This window comes from Notamacropus eugenii, chromosome 3 (assembly GCF_028372415.1).
Source record: "Notamacropus eugenii isolate mMacEug1 chromosome 3, mMacEug1.pri_v2, whole genome shotgun sequence".
Classification (NCBI taxonomy): Eukaryota; Metazoa; Chordata; class Mammalia; order Diprotodontia; family Macropodidae; genus Notamacropus; species Notamacropus eugenii.
In genome coordinates, this window is record NC_092874.1 from 332,490,782 (window position 1) to 332,515,244 (window position 24,463).

The 24,463-nt window shown below is 38.9% G+C and overlaps 1 protein-coding gene across 1 annotated transcript in view; it reads right to left on the bottom strand.

Moving 5' to 3' along the window:
- Positions 1–620: 620 nt before the first annotated feature.
- UBE2R2 (ubiquitin conjugating enzyme E2 R2) overlaps positions 621–24,463 on the bottom strand; it is a 125,339-nt gene continuing 101,496 nt past the window's right edge. Inside the window, exons 3-5 of the mRNA XM_072597014.1 lie at positions 16,716–16,813; positions 7,016–7,150; positions 621–4,175 (exon numbers count right to left, since the gene is read on the bottom strand). Coding sequence (XP_072453115.1) covers positions 3,956–4,175; positions 7,016–7,150; positions 16,716–16,813 — 453 coding nt within the window. The 3' untranslated portion in view covers positions 621–3,955. The remainder of the gene's footprint in view (positions 4,176–7,015; positions 7,151–16,715; positions 16,814–24,463) is intronic.

Consider the following 24,463-nt stretch of genomic DNA (forward strand, 5'->3'; position numbering starts at 1 on the left):
AGACACTGTCCATGCTTGCCGTGGCTAATATCAGGGGTAAGGGAAATATCATGCAACATTTAAAACATAACTGTTGTAACAGAACTAGTGCCTCTTCCTCATCCAAACCCACAATTTATTGACAGGTACATTCACTGTTGGAGCCAGTGAATAAATTATACACCAAAATAGCAAACACAATGTTACATCCTTCAACTACCACCCCTAGCCCACCCCACCCCCCAGCAACACCAGTGTTCTTAGTTTCTCAGTAGTTTTTAGTTTCATAATAAATATTTCTTGACTCCAGCTATTTCCAGGGCATGCCCATAAGCTTTAATATCTATAAAGAAGGGAAGGGTAGTGGAAAAGAAAGCAAAATTGTTTCCTTAAAATACCAAGCTTGAACATGTCAAGGTATGGTGATTTCCCAGGCAGTCATGTCTGTTGCTTGGGCTCACCCTTAGCTCGAAGGTGAGGGCTGGTTTCTCTAGGAAATCACAGTGACACACCAACATTCCATGAAGTAACTTTACAGCAAATACCCAGGTGCACAGACTCAAAGGAAAACAACGGAGATGTTGAGAACTTTTAAGATGTTTTAACCCACGGGGAAAAAAGCGGATCATTCCATGGGGAAGTAACAATACAGGTATTATATTTTATTTCACATTTTATTAGTAGACAGATGTGCAGAAAAGACAAAAATAAACTACTAATGGGGAGGACAACACAAAATGCATCAGTTAATCCTTTCTGGTAACTTATAATACTGAAGAAAAGAGGAAAAACATCTAGAATTTTAGCTGTGAAATTTACTAAGAAGTCTAGTGCATCCTGCTGGTTTCAGAACAGTTGAAAGTTGCATCTGAATCTTGTTTTAATAATAAATGTAAACCTTGTTCATCAGGATGGGAAGGAGGGTGGGGTAAGAAAAGCAAGAATATTATAGTTAAGGTAAACTTTTTTCCCCTCAATTTCTTAGATATTTTATAGTCTTACTTTGTTTGTGTGTCTCCAAAACAACAGAAACCAGCAAGTAAACAAGTAAATGACACTTGGGTGTAACAGAGGAAATGATTAGTCAAATGGGGGAAAAAACTGGAAATGTTTTTAAAATAAAGCAGAGGGGCAGGGGGAACCAACAAAAGAATCCTGATAATGCATCTTCTACCACCAAGCCTGAATATACAAGTCACTGGAGATCATACAGTAAGGTCTCTCATAGTACAAAGGGAAGCAGATCCTGAAGGATGCAGCATCCACATTTCAAACCAAGTCATTGGTACGGCTACTACCACAATGATCTGGCCTGAACCTCTGGCCCTTGAACCACCTCCCCTTAACCTCCACAAAAGGGAAATAGGAAACATGAACCACACTTGGCCACTTCCCCACAGACAGCATAGGCTGCCACCAACGCCAGTTAATCTGATGTATTCTCAGAGAAGTCCCTGGGACGGTTCTCAGAGTCAGACTGTCCTATGAATGCCTACGGTTTCTTACAAGCTAATACACCCCAGATATGTTTCTTGAACACAATCTTATTAGATAGTAGCCACACACTCAATATGTAACACACCAAAAGACTAAGCCAGAAGCTCCACCTACATTTTCTACCTTCCATCTCTGGCTCCCTGAGTCAACATGCAACAGAGGCTGATAGATCTTAGAAAGATGGATACAGCCTCAGCCAGGGCTCAGCAGCAACTCTGAAATAAAAAGGAGCCAAGACTGGCATGTAGGAGATTTCTCAGCAGCAAGGGATACAAAATCCCTGGGGACTTACTAGAAATAACAAAACTGGGCCACTTTTGACTCTTGGCTGCTGGGCACTGGAGGAGGATGTCACAGGGACAAGTTCAGATAAATTAAGGGTCCCTGAAGTCATCCTTAAGTCAATAACAAGGGAGTTAAAAGCCCAGGCGTTAGAAAGATGTTTAATGAGGGGTGGCTAGCAGCAAGTGCTGGCACAGGGCCCAGCAAATTCTCCTCAATTTCTATTTTAAAAGAACTTGTCCCCAACCCACCCCTCAGGAGATGGAACCAGCTCCTTGCTGGTTTTAGGATCAAAGATGATTAGCCCAGGGCTAAGCAAAAAAGCAAGAAATTGAAGAGCTAATGAAAACCCTGAGATCAGAAAGGAAGGGAAGTTAAGTAAGAGTGCATTATTAACTCTTAATCCCTCACCACTACAGGATCCCTGGGATGCAGCTAGGATTTTCTTACAGAAGAACATTCCAGAAGGGTAGTGCTAAGTAAAAGAACTAATGAAGAGATGCATCCAAAATAGGACTCTGGTCAGCGCTCCCTTTATTCCCTCACTTGATGTGAAACCTTTAGCATTCTAGGGTCTTTCTCCACTGCTCTCGCCCCTTCCTCTGCTATGGAAGGAATATATGAACTTCTGTCCTGATAGAAACTCTAAAATTCTGAAATTGCTAGCTGTCAAAGGCTGCCAGGACCCCCACCTGTCGGTCTGGAAAAATTAAGAGCAGTGATTTCCAGGACAAAGTTTATCAAGGGAGGTCCCCCACCTTCCCACCAATTTCCCTAAAGCAGAGAAGGGAACTCTACTGTAGGTGGTGTTTCAAGTCCGACACAGACTCCACGTGGCTCATCTACTGCCTGTGGCTAAGTAAGGTCTTCCTTCCTGGGCCACCTGCTCCCTCCGGGCGTGCTACTCAGGTCTGCCTCTGGAGCTATCCAGCCAGCAGTACAGGACTTTTACTATGACAGAGGAGATTTAACAAGAAGAAAATTTATCAGTTCAGATTACATTCAATGAAGAAAGCAGTAACAGGTCACTACTCACTCACATCCACATTTATCACTATAGGGTGTAGTAGCTTAATGGAAATACCAAAACCAGAACACTGGACATGCTCCTGGGACTAATACTGGCTGAATAACACCGGCTATTTTAAAAGACCCAAACACAGACAGACCCATCAGGTAGCATAAGATTGTTCCCTGTGGGGAAGGGACTTGTTTTAAATCCACTGAAACCTATTTCCCCTCCTGGTGGTGGCCATCAGCAGGAGCTATCTTCCCCCCAGCAGCATCTTCACAAATGGCATAGTGATTTTTTTTTTTTAAACCCTTCCTTCTCACCACCAAAAAAATCCCACAAAAAAACCCCTGCCTTAAAAAATAAATAGCAACCAAGTGCTCAGTTCTATGTAAAGTATGAATATTTATTCAGGCATTAGATCCCAATCAATTTTTTAAAAATCTGATTTTTCTCTCCACCCCAGTATAGCTGAGGTCTCAATATTAAGATTGTTTCAGAGAGGCTGAAAAGTAGTACTGTGCCTTTCAGTAACACATTTCCTCCAGCTCAGCACACAGCTGCTTACATCATCTGCCTCACACCTTAAAAAAGGAGAAAACAAAATTCACCACCACAAGGTTAAATGCGATGTGCACACACTAATGTCATAAATGGAGCAGCCAGAACCTTGGCAAATTTGCTTCTTTTTTTTTTAAAGGTTTTGTGGGGTTGGTTTTTTTGTTTTCCAATTTTTCTTTTGCCACCCAGTATATGCAGCACTTGTGAACTCCCAAAGACCCGACTTCTGATGGGTTCCCAGCTTTAAATACATTAAACGTCTTGATGAGAGACTGTATTTAATTCTTCAAGAATCTAAACACAGACCAAACGTGTTTCTCTGTGAACACTTTGTAGAGATGAAGTGAGAAGGGAGTTTCAGGTTTTGTTTTAAAAAAGGAATCGTAATACAGTGATGGAAGGATAAAGAATGCAAGAATTCAAACATTCTGTGGAGGGTTACTTCCTCTCCGGTGAGAGGTCCATAAAAAGGAGCAAACTGAGATCCACACAACAGGAGACAGCAGTAGACACGCTTGTTTCCCCCACCCCCTGTGTATGGTTTTTGCCACCGGACTGCTGAGTTACCGCTGCTCCCTTTGGCCTGAGATGGCTGGGCAGTACAGGGGGCACAGAGGGAGCAGGTCACGACTCCTCATTCCCAGAATCATCATCATCATAACAGTCGGCATCTTCTTCCTCCTCATCTTCATCATCAATGTCATCATCGTACAAGTCGTCATAAAGTAAATCCGAACTGTTGTCATTGGAAGGCACTTTAGTTTTGATGCAGTACTCAGCCAGTGTCGTGGGGACCTTCACGCCATCCTTCTCTGCTTCAGCCTTAGTGGCCAAAACTTGTTTCCTGAAAGGAAGAAAACAGAATAGTAAATGCTGGGTCTCTGTCTGCCTTGGGACCTTGCAGTCCATGTCCATTTCCCCCAAGAACAAGAAAGAGATGGGCCTCCAAGCTCCAACCACGTGATGCTTCCAAAGGCACCAATGCAGAAAGCTCCAACCAGCAGATCAAGCAAGCGCATGAGGCTGCTTTGCTACCACCAAACCTACTTATTTCCCCAACGTTTGCATTATGATCCCCAGCACCTGGCATGGAACAGGCACATAAAAAAAATTCTCTTGAATTTAATTAAGTGGGCTTAGTTTAGCAGCAGTAAAGACTAGATTTAAATTAAGACATTCTTTTATAAAGGAATATTCAAGAGCTCCTTTTACTTTGCCAAAACCCTAAGGAGGATTGATTTATTATTATTTGTTTTTAAAACCAAGTCATCATTTTCAGAGATGAAAATCAAAGAAATTGTTACAATCCAAGTCACTATAGGACAGGGGAAACATGACAGAAAACTGACGTAGAGACAAGAAACAGAATATGGGCAAATAGGTACTCCTCTAGGTAAAGAAATATAAAGTCAGGATCCCCAGGAAACTGAGGCCAGAATTAAAGCACTAAGTGTTTGGATAAGATTAAACTTTTCTGAGAGTAAAACGTCAAGGTGATAGGCATAAACTACTGCGAGATCTTTTGATGTGAGGGAACAGAAGCAGTAGATGAGTATAAATTACACTCTTACAGGACGATGGACTCCAAGCTATCACGTGCCCCCAAAAAGGAACCCAAGTCTTTCAGGGGTTCCTCATTCCTCACCTACAGAATAAGATCCAAATACTTTTACTTAGAATTCAAGATCCTTCAAAATCTGGCACATTATCCACTTAATTGGTACTCCATTAAATAAATAAAACGGGTTTTCCTGCCAATGTGACCTACTCACTATTTACTGAACATAGTGTGTCCCACTGCCTCCCCATCTCTGATCATGTAGTCTTCCTCTTTCCATCCCCCACTCCCACCCCACCAGAAATACTCTTCCTCATCATCTCACTTTTGTCTTTCCTCCCCTGCTAGCCCAGCTCAAGCGCCACCTCTTTTTGGTACAGTCCATCGACTGCCCTTTCCCTCAGGAATTATTCCCTTCTCTGAATTCCTGTAGCATTTGTAGTGTAAAGCAGTAATCTTAAAATAAGGTCCCACCCCCAAAATAAGTTATATTATACAGTTATTCATCTCTTTCATTCCACTGTTTTTTTTCTATATATAGACATCCTATATCTCCATCAATCGAACTGTGAGAACTCAAAGGGCAAAAAACTTATCTGGAACACCCTGCACAGTGCCCTGAAAAAGTAGGTGCTTAGTCAATGTTTGCTGCCAGTGATGACAGCGAGTTATGGTTTGTTACCTCCTCCAAGCAATAAGATGTGCTGATGTCACACCAAAAACACCAACAAAATAAACCCTGACCACATCGAGAAGTGTACTGAGAACTAAGCAACGAGCACTAGCATCCCCCTGTAGAAAATGATGGTGCAAAGCTATCTATTGCTACTGCAAGTAGCAAGTAGCAGATGGCTGACATGGAGCTAAGACCAAAGGAAGAAAATTAAAGTGGGGCCAACTAGTGTAGGCATACTAGGGGTGCGGATTTTAGGTCTGCAAAGCTGAAAACCTGGAGAAAATGGGATTGAAGTTTATAAAATTGGTAATTGCGCAACTAGAGTGAATAGATTTACTTCTCAAATTCTAGAATATAAATACAACAGAATATCCCCTGAAGGTTTGAAAAACTTGAATCACATAATTTTAAAAATGGAAGAGATCATTCAGTTCAGCTCTCTTATTTTTACAGGGAAAATCATTAAGTGATTTGAATAAGGTCACATTGACTAATTAGTGGCAGAGCTGGGATTTAAAATCCCAGTCTCCTGATTCCTAGGCCTGAGTTCTTTCACTATGCCATGAAAGAAATATACACTAAGAAGAACGTTTATTCAACTCATTACCCCAAAGAATTTGTTCAGACTGAGAATAAAAATATACCTATTTAAAGGCTTCGATATGACCATAACCTTCCATATGTGCTTCGGGACCTTTTTCAGAGAGTATTAGGATGGCCCTAAAATCTTTTGCTTATACTCTTGGGTATTTTAAATGATTTTATTAAAAAACAAAACCAAACCAGATATTAAGAAATGAACCCTTGATTGTCATTCTGGGACACTATTTTTTTTTTAGTAAAAGAATGAAGATGCTGAAACTCTGCTAACACGATTCAAGTATACAAGCTGACCAATTGCTGAAGGAGATAAAAAAAATCAGTTACTCAGCACTAGGGGAGGTAATGAAAAAGAAATAAAATTTCCAAGAGCTCTCTAACGAGAACCTCATCAGACTGTGAGTATAAAACCTCTGGAGTGACAGTTAAAATTTAATCTTGTGCTAACCGCTAGGTGGCACGGTAGATTAAGCACCAGGCTGGGAGTCAGGAGATCCGAGTTCAAATCCAACCTCAGACATTTATCGACGGTGACCCTGGGAAAATCACTTAACCTGTTTATCTCAGTTTCTTCATCTGCACCATCAGAAGAAGAAGAACAGCGCCTACCTCCCAGGGGTGCTGTGAGGATCAAATGAGATCATGATGACAAAGTGCTCCAGTGCAGTGCCGGGCACCCGGGAGACACTATATCAATGTGAGCTACCATCATCACCACCATCATCATCATCATCAGTTTCATGCATATCATCCATATCTCCAGAGGAAACCCTGGGGAAGTGCACAGTCCACGAACTACTTTTAGCCTTGAATGAATGCACACAGTAAGGGCACAAACACACGGTCTTACCTAATGATTTCAGCATATTCTTTATCTTTTCCTTTACTGTCCCTCCATTTCCTGAACATAACTGAAGCGTCCACATTGGCTGGAGAGAAAGTGTTGGGCTCATTAAGCAGGGAGATTACACTCAACAAGATAGTCCTAGAAACATGAAAGAATGATCAGTCGTAACTATTCATAAAATTCATGTTGATATTTCATAAGTGTTCAAATCCAGGAAAATAGGATTAAATCTTTTCTTTTTCATCCTCCAAAAGATGAGCTAGCATAACTTGACTTGGGCTGTGATTAAAATATCACAAAGAATTCCAGTTCTTAGAAATTCAGTTAAATACTTTACCTCCAATGTAAAAGTTAACTTGCCAAAAATAAACTGACCCATAGAAACAGATCCCTTCCCCACCCTACCTCCCAATGGGCAGACAGAGAGAAAGTGGTCACAGTGAATCTAGTGTGAAAATGGAAGTCAAAATTAAGGTTCTAGCTATAGTTTATGTTATTAATATTTATACAACAATCTACTGCTCAACCCTGAAGAGGCAGTAAGTCTTTAATTTTGCAAAAACCAGAAAAAAAAAATCTATGAAAATTATAAATTAAGTAACAATGGATTTGGAAAGATGAACAGAATCAAATACTTTGTATAAAGAAATGCAGAATTTCCTTCAATTCTGAAGGGGAGGAAGAAAGGAAGAAGGTGTGCCAGCCAAACAACGAGTGGCCTGAGCAAACAGGGCCAGAGGCATCGGAACACAGCCCTTATTAACTGAGATGGGCGGCCGCCACTATAGAGTTTACTCCAAACATCCCTAATCTAATCCATTATGTATTAGACTTCAACTCCTCACCCTAGAAGGCCTTTTCAAGAAGCAGCACATATTAAACAGACCTACCTTTAATGTTAATAGAAAAAATATATTGTTCAGAGACTGGTAATAGTAAGAGAAAGAAGGAAAAGGCAAGAACAATAAAGCACACACTGGTCTCTCCCTGAACCTGACCATCTTTAAAGTCTTAAATTCCGTGAGCGACAAGGAAACAGCAATCTTCAGTAATACGACTGCTTCTAAGGACTGGAAGCTAAACTGAGCCCATTCTGGTTAAATAAGAAATCTAATACTATGATGAAAAGACAAGACTATCAGCTCCAAGATGGTCCCCTAATATTTCCAGTGTTACATGGAGATAAAGAAAAAATTTAAACTGTAATGTAGGAGGCCTCATGGTGGAAAAAGAATAACCAACTTTTTTAACAGTGATGTTTAATCAAATTAGTACAAGTAAACAAAAGTAGCTCCCCTTGTGTTTGATTTGCCTGCTATTCAAAGAAAGGCAACAAATTCACAAGGGTGTGGACTGACGTGTCATCACTCGTTTTATTGAAAGATAAGAATAAAAGGAAACATTGAAGATCACTCATGACAGTAAAGACTGGGAAAAGAAATGTTCAGGAAAATGATTTTTAGAACTTAGAAAAACAAAATCAATTCAACCTGAAGAGAAAGTATAGTCTTGATTATAATATTAATTAACCTTTAATGAAATTACATACCTGAGTGGGAAGGCTATATGTCCAACAAGAAAGATAATGATGAATATGAAGTGAAGAGACTTGAGTTTCCACCTGGGCTCCAATATAACCAGCCACATGATCACTGACAAGTCTAACTGCTCTGATCTTCTGTCTCCTCATTCAATAGAGGATGAAAATATTTCTACTACACATTTTAGAAGGTTGTTGTGGGAAAGGATTTTGTAGATCTTAATGTAAGTAACATATAAAAGTGAGTTATTATGCTGATATGATAAGAGAGTAAACATTTAATGAACCCCCTTCATTTCAGCATCAAGCTATTCCTTAGTGTGAGGAAGCTCATTCCCAGCCACTGAAGGGAGAGAAATCTAGTCCAAAGGCCAATAAGAAAATATAATAAAATTGTATTTATCTTACTAACAATATCTCAACAAATTAACATAACATTTTTCTACTTAAAAACTACTTTTAGACTGACTTGCATCACAATGCAGACAACCATGCAGCTAATGAACTATATATATATTATATCTACATATAATATACATATGCACACACACACAAACACACACACACTTGATTATCAGTTCAATGAAGGCAAATACCATGTCTTAGTCTTTGCTATGACTTCTGTGCAGTATGTTATATGGTGTAAAACTGTTTCATAAACATTTGTTGAAACTAACTAAAAGATGCAAATAGGAAGCCCCTTCCAGATCCCTTAAGATTTCAAATTCACTGGTTACTTGAGCTGGCTTTACCTTCCACTTAAATTGAGGGCTGCTCAAGGTACTTTGAAAACAAAGGTAGAGGAGTTCTGAGGTATAGGATAAAGGAAAAAGTCACCCACCAGAAAAATCACAATAGACTGAGGACCTTCATATCCAACAGAAGAATGATGTCTGGAAACCCCCCAGGGATGATTATAGTCACCTTAAATGGGAAATCCCAAGATAGGACTGTTACAACTACAACTTAAATTGAGAAAGACTTGAGTCTTTGGGAAGATAAAGCAGTTTAAGGAATTTCTAGAGAAGACAGAAATAGGAATTGGACTTATTATTTAATTGGGATTTAATTTAATCCCTCAATCCTAGTGAGGAAGCTCCCTCTACCAATGTAGGTCATGTTTTCTCTGCAACTTACAGAGTGACTTCCCAGGAACATAGAGCCAAAATGCTTAAGATCTAAGATTTGAACCCAGACCAGCTCTCTGTATATACTACACTATACAGATTCTTGTCCAGAGAAGAAAAAGGAAGAAGCACACAAAGCTTTTAACAGAGCTCAAGAACTGCCAAACCTTATTCATTCTACCTCAACCCCCTACTTCCTTTTCTCCACTCTTAAAGTCACAACTCTAGTTCAGATCTTCATCAACTCTTCCCCTAGATTACTATAACAACCTCCTAACTGGTTTTCCTGTCACACAGCTGCCAAAGTAACATTCTTAAAGTGGAGAAGTAACCAAGAAACTCCAACGATTCCCTACAATGTCTTGTTTTTGTCATTCAGTCTTTTCAGTCATATTCGACTCTTCATGACCCCATTTGGGATTTCCGTGCCAAAAATACAGGCACAGTTTGCCATTTCCTTCTCCAGTTCAATTTACAAATGAGGAAAAGGAAGAAAAGTGACTTGCAAGTGTCTGAGGTTGAATTTGAACTCAGGTCTTCCTGATTTCAAGCATGGCATTGAGCCACCTGCTTGCCCAAGCTATTATCTCTAAAATTAAATCTATACTTCTCTGACATTTAAACTCCTCACAACCTGAATCTAATCTTCAGTTTTCTAACACACTATTTCCCCTCATGTACTCTACAATTTTGCAGAAATAGCATTCCAATTCAGTTGCCTGTCTTCTTGCCTTTGCACAGACTGTCCTTTGTCTCTGGAATGTACACCCTCCTCGCATTCACTTCTTAAGACTCCCTAGTTCCCTTCAAAGTTCAGCTTAAGCACCACTTTGCACATGAGACTCACACTGACTCTCCCACCTCCCAACCATCATCTTGTGTTTGTTCTGTATGTACCTTAAGCATGTGCATGTTGCTTCCCACAGCATAACATGAGCTCCTTGAGGACCATTGCACTTTTGGCTCTGTGTGCTTAATGCCTATGGTCAGAGGCCCAGGAAAGGAGAAATTTAAGGCAAGGGGTTCTCTGGTCCAGTCTTGGGTATCCCATTAAGTCAGCACACAGGTCAGAAATAGTTTCAACCTGAAGTTGAGGGCTTCTAGAGACTAGAGTGTAGATCTGAAACTATGAAGAGATAACTATAATCATCCAAAGAAATAGGCTTTAAGGAAAAACAGGGTTACCTGAGAGAATAAAACAGGAAATGTCTGGAAGTTGTTGAATTATGTTTCAAGTTAACAGCAATGCCTTACAAAATGGGGAGTGGGGGGTGGGGGGAGAGGGAAATTCTTAGTATAGAAACTCCCTCTACTAATGAAACCACAATTATCTTTAGCGTGTAATCTTAGAGTTGTTTGGGGTCACTTAGAGGTACAGTTTCTTGCCTTTCAACCAGTGAGAGAACCACCTAAATCAATTCAATTCAATAAATATTTATTAAAAGCCTGCTGTGTGCCAGGCAACGTGCTAAGCACAGGAGATACAAAAAAAAATCCTTGCCCTTAAGGACCTTACAATCTAATAGGGGAGAGGAGATGCAAACAAATCTAGACAGAGCAAGGTGGCTGATGTCATTCATTGTCAAAGAGGACCAAAGTGACATCACTACATTAGAGTCAAGGTACAGTATGTCTAACTGTGGCTGATCTGACCAATGTGAGCTTAGAAGGCTTTACCACACATCAGGCACAAATGGTCCATATGAACATTTGGAGTGGCAATATAAATAAATAATTGGAAAAGGGAAAGCACTGGAATTAAGAGGAGGTGGAAAGGCTTCCTGTGAAAGGGCTTTCAGTTGGGACTTAAAGGAACCCAGAGAGGTCAGTAGTCAGAGCAGAAGACAGAGAACGTTTTAGGTATGGGAGACAATAAGAGAAAACACCAGATCTGAGAGATTGAATGCCTTATTCCTGGAAGAGCCAGGAGGCCTGTGTCATTGGATCAAGAGTATGACTGCACTGAAGAGCAAAGTGCTAGAAGACTAGAAAAGTGGATGATGGGGGTTGGGTTATGAAAGGCTCTGAATGACATACAGAGCATTTTATATCTGCTCCTGAAGGCAAAAGGAAGCCACTGGAGTTTATTAAAGGAGGAGGATAATATGATTAGACTTGTGATTTAGGAAAAAACACTTCAGTGGCTGAATAGAGAACGGATCAGAGTGGAAATTGACTTGAGGCAGACAGACCCACAAAATAAGCTATCATGGGAATCAAGACATGACCTGATGAGGGCCTGCACCAGAGTGGTGGCAGTGTCAGAGGACAGAATGGGGCATATTTGAAAGATGTAAAGATGAAATCGACAGGCTCTGACAATAGTTTGGATATGGGGGATGGGAGAGAATGAGGAATCCAGGATGACTACTAGATTGCAAGCCTAAAGGATAAGGAGGATGGTGTTGGCCATAGTAACAGGGAAGGGAAGAGGAGGAAAGGGTTTAGAGAAAAGATAATGAAGTCTGCTTTGGATATATTGTGTTTAAGATGCCTCTTGGACATCCAGTTCAATTTATCTGAAAGGCAAATAGAGATGCAAATTTGAGGTTACCCAAGAGTTTGGGGCAAGATAGGTAGATCTGAGAATCATCACATAGAAATGGTAATTAAAATGCTGGGAGGTGAGGAGATTCCCCAAGTGAAGTTGTGTAGAGGGAGAAGAGATGAGAGTCCAGGACATCAAAATGTGCTATCTTTCTCTTGATACATAAATATTTGAATGAATTAATCTATAGTACTAACACAAAATCATGTATTTATAACATTTTTTTTTTTTTATAAAACTGGTACTCTCAATTCCTTTATAGTTTGGCAAAATATTCCAAGTCCTTGAAAATGTTTGACTGTGTGTACATGTGTGTGTGTATACACATGTGTATGTATATATCTCCTGCAACTGAAATCATGGAAAGAGTGGTACCCACAGGCAAATTAAAGACAAAAGGATATAAATCTCTAGTATATTAATTAAAAGAAAAATATACTCTGGATGGTGGCATTAAAAATTTACCTAAGTAAGTAATAATAACCAAGGAACTTTATGCATAGGGACTGCATATCATCACCTCTGGCTCCAGCTGCATGACTCGCTCTCTATTGCCACCACCTCTTCTAGTCCTGGTCAAGCCCAAAAGGGTAAGGGTAAAAGATCACTCTAAACTGATACAGCTACATTTTTTAAGATCTAAATTTTCAATAAACATTATATGAAGTTTATTGAATTTCTCTCTCCCCTCAACTGGGTCTTCTCAAGGTGGATGGTGGATGTGTATCTGCCACTCAGAAACCTACTCCTCAATCTTGATCAGTTTTAACGTGTTTTTTTTCTGACCAAGACAAGTCTGCACCTCCTTAGACAACCAAACAACCTGAGAATCCTCCAATCCTAGGAGCTCACTAGGTAGGAGCACAGTAGATAGAGTGACAGGCCTGGGGTAAGGAAGACTCACTCATCTTACTGAATTAAAATCTGGCTTCAGGCACTCAAGTTGTGTGACCCTAGACAAGTCACTTAACCCTGTTTGCCTCAGCTTCCTCATCTGTAAAATGGCCTGAAGAAGGAAATGGCAAACCATTCCAACATCTTTGCTAAGAAAATTCCAAATGGAGTCATGAAGAGTCAGGCATGACTGAAATAAATGAACAAACAAACAAAAAAAGGAAACCTCATTCCTGCCATCTAAGCTAAGATATGGCAGGTGGACAATTTAAGAGCAGCAGCAAAACAACTCTCCAAGTAAATGTTAACACTGCACAGACTACTACTGCTCAGTAAGATAGAGGTGTGATGATATCAAAGGGTAAACACTGAATTAGGTCTTAAAATAAATGCAGAAAGAAAAGGGGGAATTCCAGCAAAGATACTCATAGGAGGATTATAAGGAGACTCCAAAAAAATGTAGTGCAGTCCTCTGTGTCCCTAAGGAGCTCCACAGACTGCTAAAGGAATAAAGCTCAGTTAAAGTCCTCTGATCGACTCCTTTCCTAATATCTCATCAAAGATTAATTAATAGCTACTAAAGTAACTTTCACACCAAAAAAAATATGATGGGAAACTAACATAAGTTTGGCAAAGCTCATTTGTTAAGAATAAGATCAGATTTAGAACTGGAAAGGAACTCAGAGGCTAGCTAGTCCATTTCATTTTACAAATGGGAAATTAAAGCCCACACACAGGCCTTTCACAAAACTACATGGGTACCAAGTGTAAAACTGGAACCCAAACCCACATCCTTTGACGCTAAAAATTCAGTGTTATTTCTCACTGTACTATAGTGTCTTCACTAATTGCCAGCCTAATACTATCATTTCAAAGTACTTCTGAACATTACTTTAACCAATTATTGGAATTATATGAATACATGCCACATCATGTTGACAGTAATAAAGTAATAAACACTTTGAGTAGGATTTTCAAGCTAATTGCACATTCACTAAATGATGTGGTCTAGATCAATACTTTCCAATCAAACGTGTACCCAAAGACTTCACTAGTGTTCAGCAAATTGGACAAACTGTGACAAGGATTATCACATGTACTTCATGAACACAACTGCATCACTCATCATCCCTAGGTGATCTAAGTATTATCCCTTTAGATACTTACTAATTCTGTGACCTTCTGTAAAAATCACTAAGCCTCTCTTTACTTCAGTTTCTTCACATGCAAAACTGGGGGGAGGGAAAAGGGGTTGTCTGTAATAGTCTCTAAGGCTCCTTCTAGCTCTGAATTTACAGCTTTATGATCTCTATCCCCTTCATTATCATCATGTGTTTCCTTTCCACTGCCCTCACTCCATCCTCAACCTATCAGTACACATTAGCAACTATAAAAAGAAAATGGTATAGAGCAAACTAAGAAATTTACAATTAAATTGGAAAAAAATTAGGAAGCCCTGATTTAAAGTACACCTCAAGCTACAGCTGATCATATCATATGAGGACATAATGAATAAAAAATCCAAAAAGATAACATGTTGCAACCACGTACCAAAGGTCCAAAAAAAAAAAAAAAAAAGGTCAGATTAGTCAAGTAATGGTCAATATATGATTACAGAAAAAGTAAAGTGGAAGGAATATACTTATACAAGATAAGTGGCTAGCCCACTGTCCAAGTTCTCAGCCTTGAGGCTGAGGTTTCCTAATTAGCTGGTCTCCCTGACTTTGGATATTCCCTTTTCTAATCCATTCCACATTCTACTGCTTTAATTATTTTTATCTTTCTTATATACTAGCAATTCAATTCAACATGAATTTATTAAGTAGCTACAAGGCACAAGGTCCTGTGCTAGGGATACACACAAAAACAAAATGGAGATAGTAATATTTGAGCTGGATAATTTATCAAGAGAAAATATTTGCTTAAAATAACAACCAGAAAAGAAATAGTTAAATATGGTTTAAATTTTCAACTGACTAGGTTTCGAAACTAACATGGAAGAAGAGTCTCCAAGTTTATCAATCTAGGGCAGTGTTTTCAAAGTATGATCCAGTGAACCCTCAGGCTCTCCAAGATCCTTGCAGGGGGTCCAAAAGTCCAAAACTATTTTCACAATAATACTAACATGTTTTAATTTCTAATATTGCAAATACATGTGTATGTATGTGTGTGTCTGTATAGGTGTACACACACATACACACACATATCAAAAACTGTGGTCATCAACAATTTTTAATAATGTAAAGGGATATTGAGGCCAAAAGGTTTGAGAGCCTCTGATTTAGAATTATAGCTCTTTCTACTATATTAGCAGTAAGCTCCTTAAGGCAAATGATTTATTTTTCATTTTTTATTTATATCCTCATCAACTAATATCTTGTGCATAGTAGGTACTTAATAAATTTGTGTTGATTCAAACTGCTGCTATGCAAGAAATATAAAAAAATAATCTAATATTATCTTGAGCAAATTCTGCATTTTGAGGGGGAAAAAAAAGGCCTGGCTAATACTAATGGAAATGACAAAAAAAAATACCTTGAGATTATTACAGAGTCTTTTGAACTTGTTAACAAATTCCTTTTACAAGAACACACTATTATCCAAAGCTCACTATATACTAACAATTCTAACTAGATACACTTCCAGGAAATAGATATTAGTATTCATTCCTAGAGACTACATCAATATGGATCCCTGTAATGTAAAATTATTAGTGAACGTGGTATTCATATTAATTTAGACTGCAACAAAAACCAACAAATGGGATGATTAAAAGTGAAGAAAAGTGAAATACAGGTCTTTATGAGGAAGCGCCAAATAAACAAAGTAGCAACATGGGAGCTACTAGCAACCTCCAAAATATACAGTATAGTTCCTGTTCCTCAAGAAGCTTGAAACTTAGTGTGTTTTACCTAAATGAATTATATTAAACCTAATATGCTACAATATTTAATTCCACAGGTATTGATACTCTGCTTCTATCACTACAGAGTAGTCATAATACTATCCATAGATTTAAATTTCTTACAATCAAAAAAGATCCCACAAGACTTCACAAAAGGAGAGGTATTCCATCAACATCTCTGGCCTTTGGATAATTAAAATACACATGCACACAATACATATACATGTGTACACACATATATGTATACTATATGTGTTGGTGGGTATGTATACATATATGTATGCATGTGGTTTCAAACCAAGAGAAGAGTCTTTGTTGCTTATTGACACAAACAAAAAGTGCTGCCATTTTTTAAAGTGTTGGAATAAAAATAGTCCCACATTTAAATGATATTATTAACATTTGTGGATGAAGGTACGATAAAGTTAGAAAAAATAAGCAATGCCAAATAGAACTTTTTTCTACATTTTAATTAATTTCTGAAAACTTATCAAAAAGAAATATTATAGAATATGACCAAATTCCACAAGATCACGAACAAAAAGTGAACACAAGAAAACCTAACAATTTATATATTTCAGAGTAACATACATACATCCCACAAAATGCCTATGGGGCAAAGGAAACTGGAAAAACTTCCATCAAAAAGAGTCTCTTCTTCCTTTCCCCTTATTCATAGAGCCCATTACCTGACATTCTGAGTAGGGTTCCACCTCTCAGAGGGCAGTTCTCCACTCTGTGGGTCATCTACAGGAGGATGAAGAATAGAAATGCACACATCTCCATTCTACAAGACAAAAACCAGGACATTCAGTATATACCAATAAAGAGGAACTTTGACGGCATATTATTTTTAAAAAACCCACACAAGTTCTCATAATCAGCTATTTTTTCTTCCCACAAACATCGTTTCTCTCCTTGTTATAGGGCAAACATACTTCTGCTTTTATTTCACTTGCAGATTTGAAGTCAAGATAGTCATGGCAATTTCCCCCAAATACTCGTGTAAATACTCATTTTGTCCAAATTCTGTTCATTCAATTGCTTTCAAAGAGGGGGAAAAAACCCAAAATACCATCACACACAGTGCACCATTTTTCTCAAAAGCGTTTGAAATTCCAGAGACATACAACACCATGGAATCGAGGAATTGCAAAAAATCTTGAGAGCTCATCTAATCTACATTCAGGAGCTACCTACACTGCCTTCAAGTACTACTCTACCTACAAAAATAGGAACAGAAAAAATAATAACGGTAGTCCGTCCTAAGGTTTAAAATCTGCTGATAAGATTTTTATAGGCCTCCCTTGAGTATTCCTAGTGTTAGCAACTCATTATTGAGAAGTTTTTATAACAACATAAATCCTTCTCCCCTGTTAAGCTGGAACACGCCCTCTTACCCTGTTCATAATAAAAATGCCAAAGTGACTCAAAAGTACAACAATTACAAGCTTTCCAAAAAAGATGGAGTCTAACTACCACCACTGAGAACTAGCTAAGGAACAGAAAGGCAGAAGTGATAGGAATCTTTGGACTAGTCCACAACAGCTTTAGCTTAGAAGACACCAGAGGCCCCATACCTGGACTTTTTTAAAGAATGCTTTGTAGGAGCGGCAACTCTCCCATGCTCCCCAGTCATTTACCACTGCAATCATCTGTGTTTTCATATCCCAGATATTCACATATACTCATATTTTTCTTTCTCTCTTTCTCCTTTCTCTCAATACCCTGCATAAAAATTTTCAGTAAAAGAACACAGAAGATTACACTGCTCCCAGAATAAATTCTGTGTAATAATTACTTGTCCCAAGAAAGATACCACTAACATACAGCTGTCTAGCCTATGAAATGTTCAAGAACGCTATACTGTTTCTTCTAATAAGACCCAATTTATTGCTTACATGGTTAATTCTTTCCTTATCTACAAATTATACTACTTTATTTCTGTGTTCCTTTCTAGCTTAAGATCTATAAGATATACAGTTTACAAATGTGTGTATAAACATATATACTCTTGCAAACATGTATATTGAAAATATACATTGTTCATGGGTTTGATTTTTAAATAAAATCTTTCTTCCAGCACCACACACATAGCCTTAAACAAATTTAATGTGCAAAATTACTAGAAATGAATGAACATAATTATATAAAACCACAAAGCTAAGTCCCAAGTAATTTTCAAATTATAGTGTAGATTTAAAAAGAAAAAAAATGAAGTCAGGAGAGAGAAGACTGATCACTATGATTTTTGCTATCTGAAACAAAATGTTTGCCTAACAGGAATGTAAGAGGTGAAGAGGAAGAGGGAAGGCATCCAGGGTCTATGGGCAGTGTAGGATGTGACACTTTGGGGATTAAGGGCCAGAAATAGGTATAGGTAGTATGAAATCCAGGTATAATAAAAGATTATTGGATTTTAAGTAAAAACACTTATTAGCCACTTAGAAGAACTGTGGCCACAGGCAAATCCCTTGGGCTCCCTGAGCCACAGTTCCATCCTTTGCACTTCTACTCTCAACACCTAGTACAGTCCCTAAGGGAGTACAGGCCATTAATAAATGCTGGTTGACTGACTGATTTGGAGACAAAGGGACACATGGAAAAGAGGGGGAAAACTCAAACAAATTGTGTTGAGATATTTAGTAGGCTACTGAAATAGTTCAGGCAAAAAGTGATGAGAACCTGAACAAGAATGCAGCTTGGTAAGCAGGCAAAAAGAGGTAGATGAGAGCTACCGAGAATTAGAAGTGGCAAGATTTGGCAATTGAATGACTATGTGGGGTAAGAGAAAGTGAGTAGTCAAGAAATGGTAAATTTGGATTGCTGAAGGAAGGGGATGCCCTCAAGAAAAATAGAGAAGTTTCAAAGAAAGGAGGGATGGTAGGTAAAGATAACGAATTTTGTTTTGGATTATCAGTTTGAAAAGTCTACAAACAGTGGTGTCATACTCAAATAGAAAAGAGAAAGAATTACTAATCCTTAAAGATCCCTGCAGCTGCATATTGACATAATTTTAAAATGTAATGTCATCTATGCTTCATTGTATTTTTATTCATTTTATTAAATACCTCTCAATTACATTTTAATCTGATTTAGGTTACAATTGGGAGTGTTGTATATATGAAGCTTGACACCTCTGGCTTACAAGATAATCAAGTTCAGAATGCATCATAGGCAGTTGGTGACGTTGGACTAGAGTTTAGGCAAGAGATCAGAACTGGATATATAGATCTAGGGTTATACACATACCAATGATAATTAAGCCTATGGAAACTGATGGAGTTACTAGCTCAAAGAGTATATAGAGAGAAGGTAGCTCTGAAAAGAGTCTTGGAGTAGACTCAGTTGGTAGATCCACAGTTGGACAAGTGGGGGGTTGGGGAGGAAAGGAGAGATAAGAGGAAGCATGTGAAATGATCCAACAAGGGACTGAGGAGCCATCAAAAAGATTGTAGGAGAAACAATAGAGAAAAGTGCCAGGACAAACTAGAGAGAAAAGACACAGAAAACAAACATCCTATATTCTCCTTTAGTGAGAAAGGATTTTTGTTATTTCAGTCCACTTTCTCACAGATCAATAACTAAAATTATCAAGAAAGGCTAACTAAATATTGTGTAGTGGTAAACCTCAAAGAGAACCTGAGTTTTATCTAGTTTAAGAAGCCAAGAGCTGCCTTGTAGTATTTCTTTAAGTATTATTTCTTGTCCATATGACACTGAATTGGTTCAAAAGGATCAATAAATACACATTATGAAGGGCTTTCTTTAAAAATAGGGTTTAGAGGGGAGGAGGCAAGATGGAGGAGTAGAAAGATACACATACGCTAGCTCTGAACCCACAGCCCATAAATTACCTGTAAAGAACTCCCAACAAATTCTGGAGCAGCAGAAGCCACAGAACAACGCAGCAGAGGAGATTTCTGTTCCAGAGAGACCTGAAAACCCGACGTGAAAGGTCCGTAGCGCACCAGACCCACAGCAGAGCCCAGCCTTGCCTTGGCCACGCAGCACCGAGAGGAGCAGATCCAAACAGGCTTCAGGGACAGAATCTCCAGTGGGCCACGCAGGTCCCTCTACCCACAGGCCCCAAAGGTCAGTGAGAGAGTCTTTTTGGCTCGCCAAGAGGGAAGCAGGGTGTCTCCATAACTCAGGCCCCCTGGGAGGCAGCAGCGGAGGCAGCAGCAGACCAGGGCTCCCAAAGCAGGCAGGAGCTTGGATCCATTGTTGAAGGTCTCCACACAAACCCCCTGAGGGAACAGAGCCCCATGTGGTGGCCCTGTCCCCACCTGAGCACTGAACTTAATCTCACACTGAATAGCAGCCCTGCCCCCGCCAAAGCCCTAAGGCTAGGAAACAGCATTTGAATCTCAGACCCCAAGCACTGGCTGGGCGGATCTGGAGGCAAAGTGGGTGTGGAAAGGTCACTCAGAAGTCAAGTCACTGGCTGGGAAAATGCCCAGAAAAGGGAAAAAAAAATAAGACTATGGAAGGTTACTTTCTTGGTGAACAGATATTTCCTCCCTTCCTTTCAGATGAGGAAGAACAATGCTTAACATCAGGGAAAGACACAGGAAGTCAAGGCTTCTGTATCCCAGCCCATCCAATGGGCTCAGGCCATGGAAGAGCTCAAAAAGGATTTTGAAAACTGGGAAGAGAAATGAGAGAGATGCAAGAAGAGCATGAAAAGCAGGTCAACACCTTGCTAAAGGAGACCCAAAAAAATGCTGAAGAAAATAACACCTTGAAAAATAGGCTAACTCAATTGGAAAAAGAGGTTCAAAAAGCCAATGAGGAGAACGCTTTCAAAAGCTGAATTAGCCAAATGGAAAAGGAGGTTCAAAAGCTCACTGAAGAAAACAGCTCTTTCAAAATTAGAATGGAACAGATGGAGGCCAATGACTTTATGAGAAACCAAGAAATCATAAAGCAAAACCAAAAGAATGACAAAATGGAAGATAATGTGAAATATCTCATTGGAAAAACAACTGACCTGGAAAATAGATCCAGGAGAGACAATTTAAACATTATGGGCCTACCTGAAAGCCATGATCAAAAAAAGAGCCTAGACATCAACTTTCATGAAATTATCCAGGAAAACTGCCCTGATAGTCTAGAACCAGAGGGCAAAATAAGTATTCAAGGAATCCACAGATCACCGCCTGAAAGAGATCCAAAAAGAGAAACTCCTAGGAACACTGTGGCCAAATTCCAGAGTTCCCAGGTCAAGGAGAAAATATTTCAAGCAGCTAGAAAGAAACAATTCAAGTATTGTGGAAATATAATCAGGATAACACAAGATCTAGCAGCTTCTACATTAAGGGATCGAAGGGCGTGGAATATCATATTCCAGAAGTCAAAGGAACTAGGACTAAAACCAAGAATCACCTATCCAGCAAAACTGAGTATAATACTTCAGGGGAAAAAATGGTCTTTCAATGAAATTGGGGACTTTCAAGCATTCTTGATGAAAAGACCAGAGCTGAAAAGAAAATCTGACTTTCAAACACAAGAATGAAGAGAAGCATGAAAAGGTAAACAGCAAAGAGAAGTCATAAGGGACTTACTAAAGTTGAACTGTTTACATTCCTACATGCAAAGACAATATTTGTAACTCTTGAAACTTTTCAGTATCTGGGTACTGGGTGGGATTGCGCACGCGCACACACACACACACACACACACACACACGAGCACAGAGTGAATTGAATAGGATGGGATCATATCTTAAAAAAAAATGAAATTAAGCGGTGAGAGAAACATATTGGGAGGAGAAAGGGAGAAATGGAATGGGGCAAATTATCTCTCATAAAAGAGGCAAGCAAAAGCCTTTTCAGTAGAGGGAAAAAGAGGGGAGGTGAGAGAAAAACATGAAGTTTACTCTCATCACATTCCACTAAAGGAAGGAATAAAATGCACACTCATTTTGGTATGAAAACCTACCTTACAATACAGGAAAGTGGGGGAGAAGGGGATAAGCGGGGGGGGGGGGGGAGATGATGGAAGGGAGGGCAATGGGAGGAGGGAATAATTTGAAGTCAACACTCTTGGGGAGGGACAGGATCAAAAGAGAGAATAGAAGCAACGGGGCGCAGGATAGGATGGAGGGAAATATAGTTAGTCTTACACAACATGACTATCATGGAAGTCATTTGCAAAACTACACAGATATGGCCTATATTGAATTGCTTGCCTTCCAAAGGGAATGGGTGGGGAGGGAGGGATGAAGAGAAGTTGGAACTCAAATTTTAGGAACAACTGTCGAGTACTGTTCTTGCTACTAGGAAATAAGAAATACAGGTAATGGGGTACAGAAAGTTATCTGGCCCTACAGGACAAAAGAGAAGATGGGGACAAGGGAAGGGAGGGATGATAGCAGAGAGGGCAGGTTGGTGATAGGGGCAATTAGAATGCTTGGTGTTTTGGGGTGGGGGGAGGGGACAAATGGGGAGAAAATTTAGAACCCAAAATTTTGTGAAAATGAATGTTAAAAGTTAAGTAAATTAATTAAAAATATATATATTTTAAAAAAACTAAAAACAGGGTTTAAAATTAGCATCCAAGTCATTGCTTTTTTACTGTTTTCTTTTTATTTGAGGAATACATATATGTGAGAGGAAAAAATTCTTTATGGACAACATATCTAGATGAATAGTTGGTTATTCCTTTCCATCAAAGGTTCCTAACCTGGGGTCAATGATCCTGTGATGTTTTTGTAAAATATTCTGATAACTAGATTTCAATAAATGGCTTTCTTGATCATTTTGGGTATTTTATCTTAAGCATTTAAAAACATTATCGTGAGAAGGGTCTTTATTGGCTTTACCAGATTGACAATGAGGTCCATGACACACACAAAAAATGAGAAACCTCTGCTTTAAGTCAGTCAATAAAAGCATTTTTTAAGTGCCTACTACTTGCCAGGCATTGTGTTAAATGCTAGGGATCAAAGAAAGGGAAAAGATAGCCCCTGCTCTAGAGAAGCTCACTGTCTGATTTAAAACTGTGTACAAATAAGCTTTATATAGGATAAATAGAAAATAATTAAAAGAGAGAAGGCACTAGAATTAAGAGACATTGAGAAAGGCTTCCTGTAGAAGACAGGATTTTAGTTGGGAATTAAAGTAAGTTACAGGAACCAGTAGTTGAAAATGGAGAGTATCCCCAAGAGATCATAAAAATGGGAAAGGGTCCCACATGTACAAAATATTTATAGCAACTCTCTTTGTAGTTGCCAAAAACTGGAAATCAAGGGGATGCTCATCAATTGGGGAATGGCTGAATAAATTGTGGTATATGAATGTAATGGAATACTAATGTGCTATAAGAAATGATGAACAAGAAGACTTCAAAGAGGCCTGGAAAGACTTATAATGATCTGATGCTGAGTGAAAGGAACAGAACCAGGAGAACTTTGTGCACAGCAATGACCACGGTGTGCGAGAGTTTTTTCTGGTAGACTTGGATCTTCACAGCAATGCAAGGACATAGTAAAAAAAAAAAAAAATTCCCAGTGGTCTTCTAAGGCAAAATGCCTTCTACACTCAGAGAAAGAACTATGGAATTCAATCACAAAACATAGCAGATCATTTGTGTGTGTATGTATGTATGTATGTGTGTGTGTGTGTGTGTGCATTATGTTTTGGTTTGTTATATGATTTCTCCCATTTACTTTAGCTCTTCTACACAATAGGAATGTATGTGTAGATCCTATATAAAATTGTACGCCGTCTTGGGGAAGGAGGGAGGTGGTGGGGAGTAGACAGGGGGGAAAAAATCTAAGTTTTATGGTAGTGATTGTAGAACACTAAAAATAAAAAAATAAAGATCTCATAATACATTCTATGCATTATTTTTGCCTGCTATTTTATCCTGAACTCTTAGTTCAGAGCCAGGTATATGATAAAGGGAAAGGAAGGAAGGAAGGAAGGAAGGAAGGAAGGAAGGAAGGAAGGAAGGAAGGAAGGAAGGAAGGAAGGAAGGAAGGAAGGAGAAAGAAAGAGAGAAAGAAAGAGAGAGAGAGAGAAATAAAGAGAGAGAGAGAAAGAGAGAAAGAGAGAAAGAAAGAAAGAAAGAAAGAAAGAAAGAAAGAAAGAAAGAAAGAAAGAAAGAAAGAAAGAAAGAAAGAAAGAAAGAAAGAAAATGAAGAGAGAGAACATTCCAGGGCATGAGAAACAGTCAGAAAAAAATGTCCAGGGCCAAGTCTTGTTGATGAAATAGCAAGGGGGCCAGAGATAAGAGTACACCGCAGAGAGTAAGATGTAAGACTAGAAAGATAGAAGGGGGCTAGGTTAGGAAAGACATTGAATACCAAAGTGAGAATTTTACACTCTATCCTGAAGATGATATGGAACCAGTAGAGGGGTTTTTTTTGAAGGGGGGGGTACAAGGGGGGGAGACATGGTCAGACCTGCACTTTAAAAAAATAACTTTAATG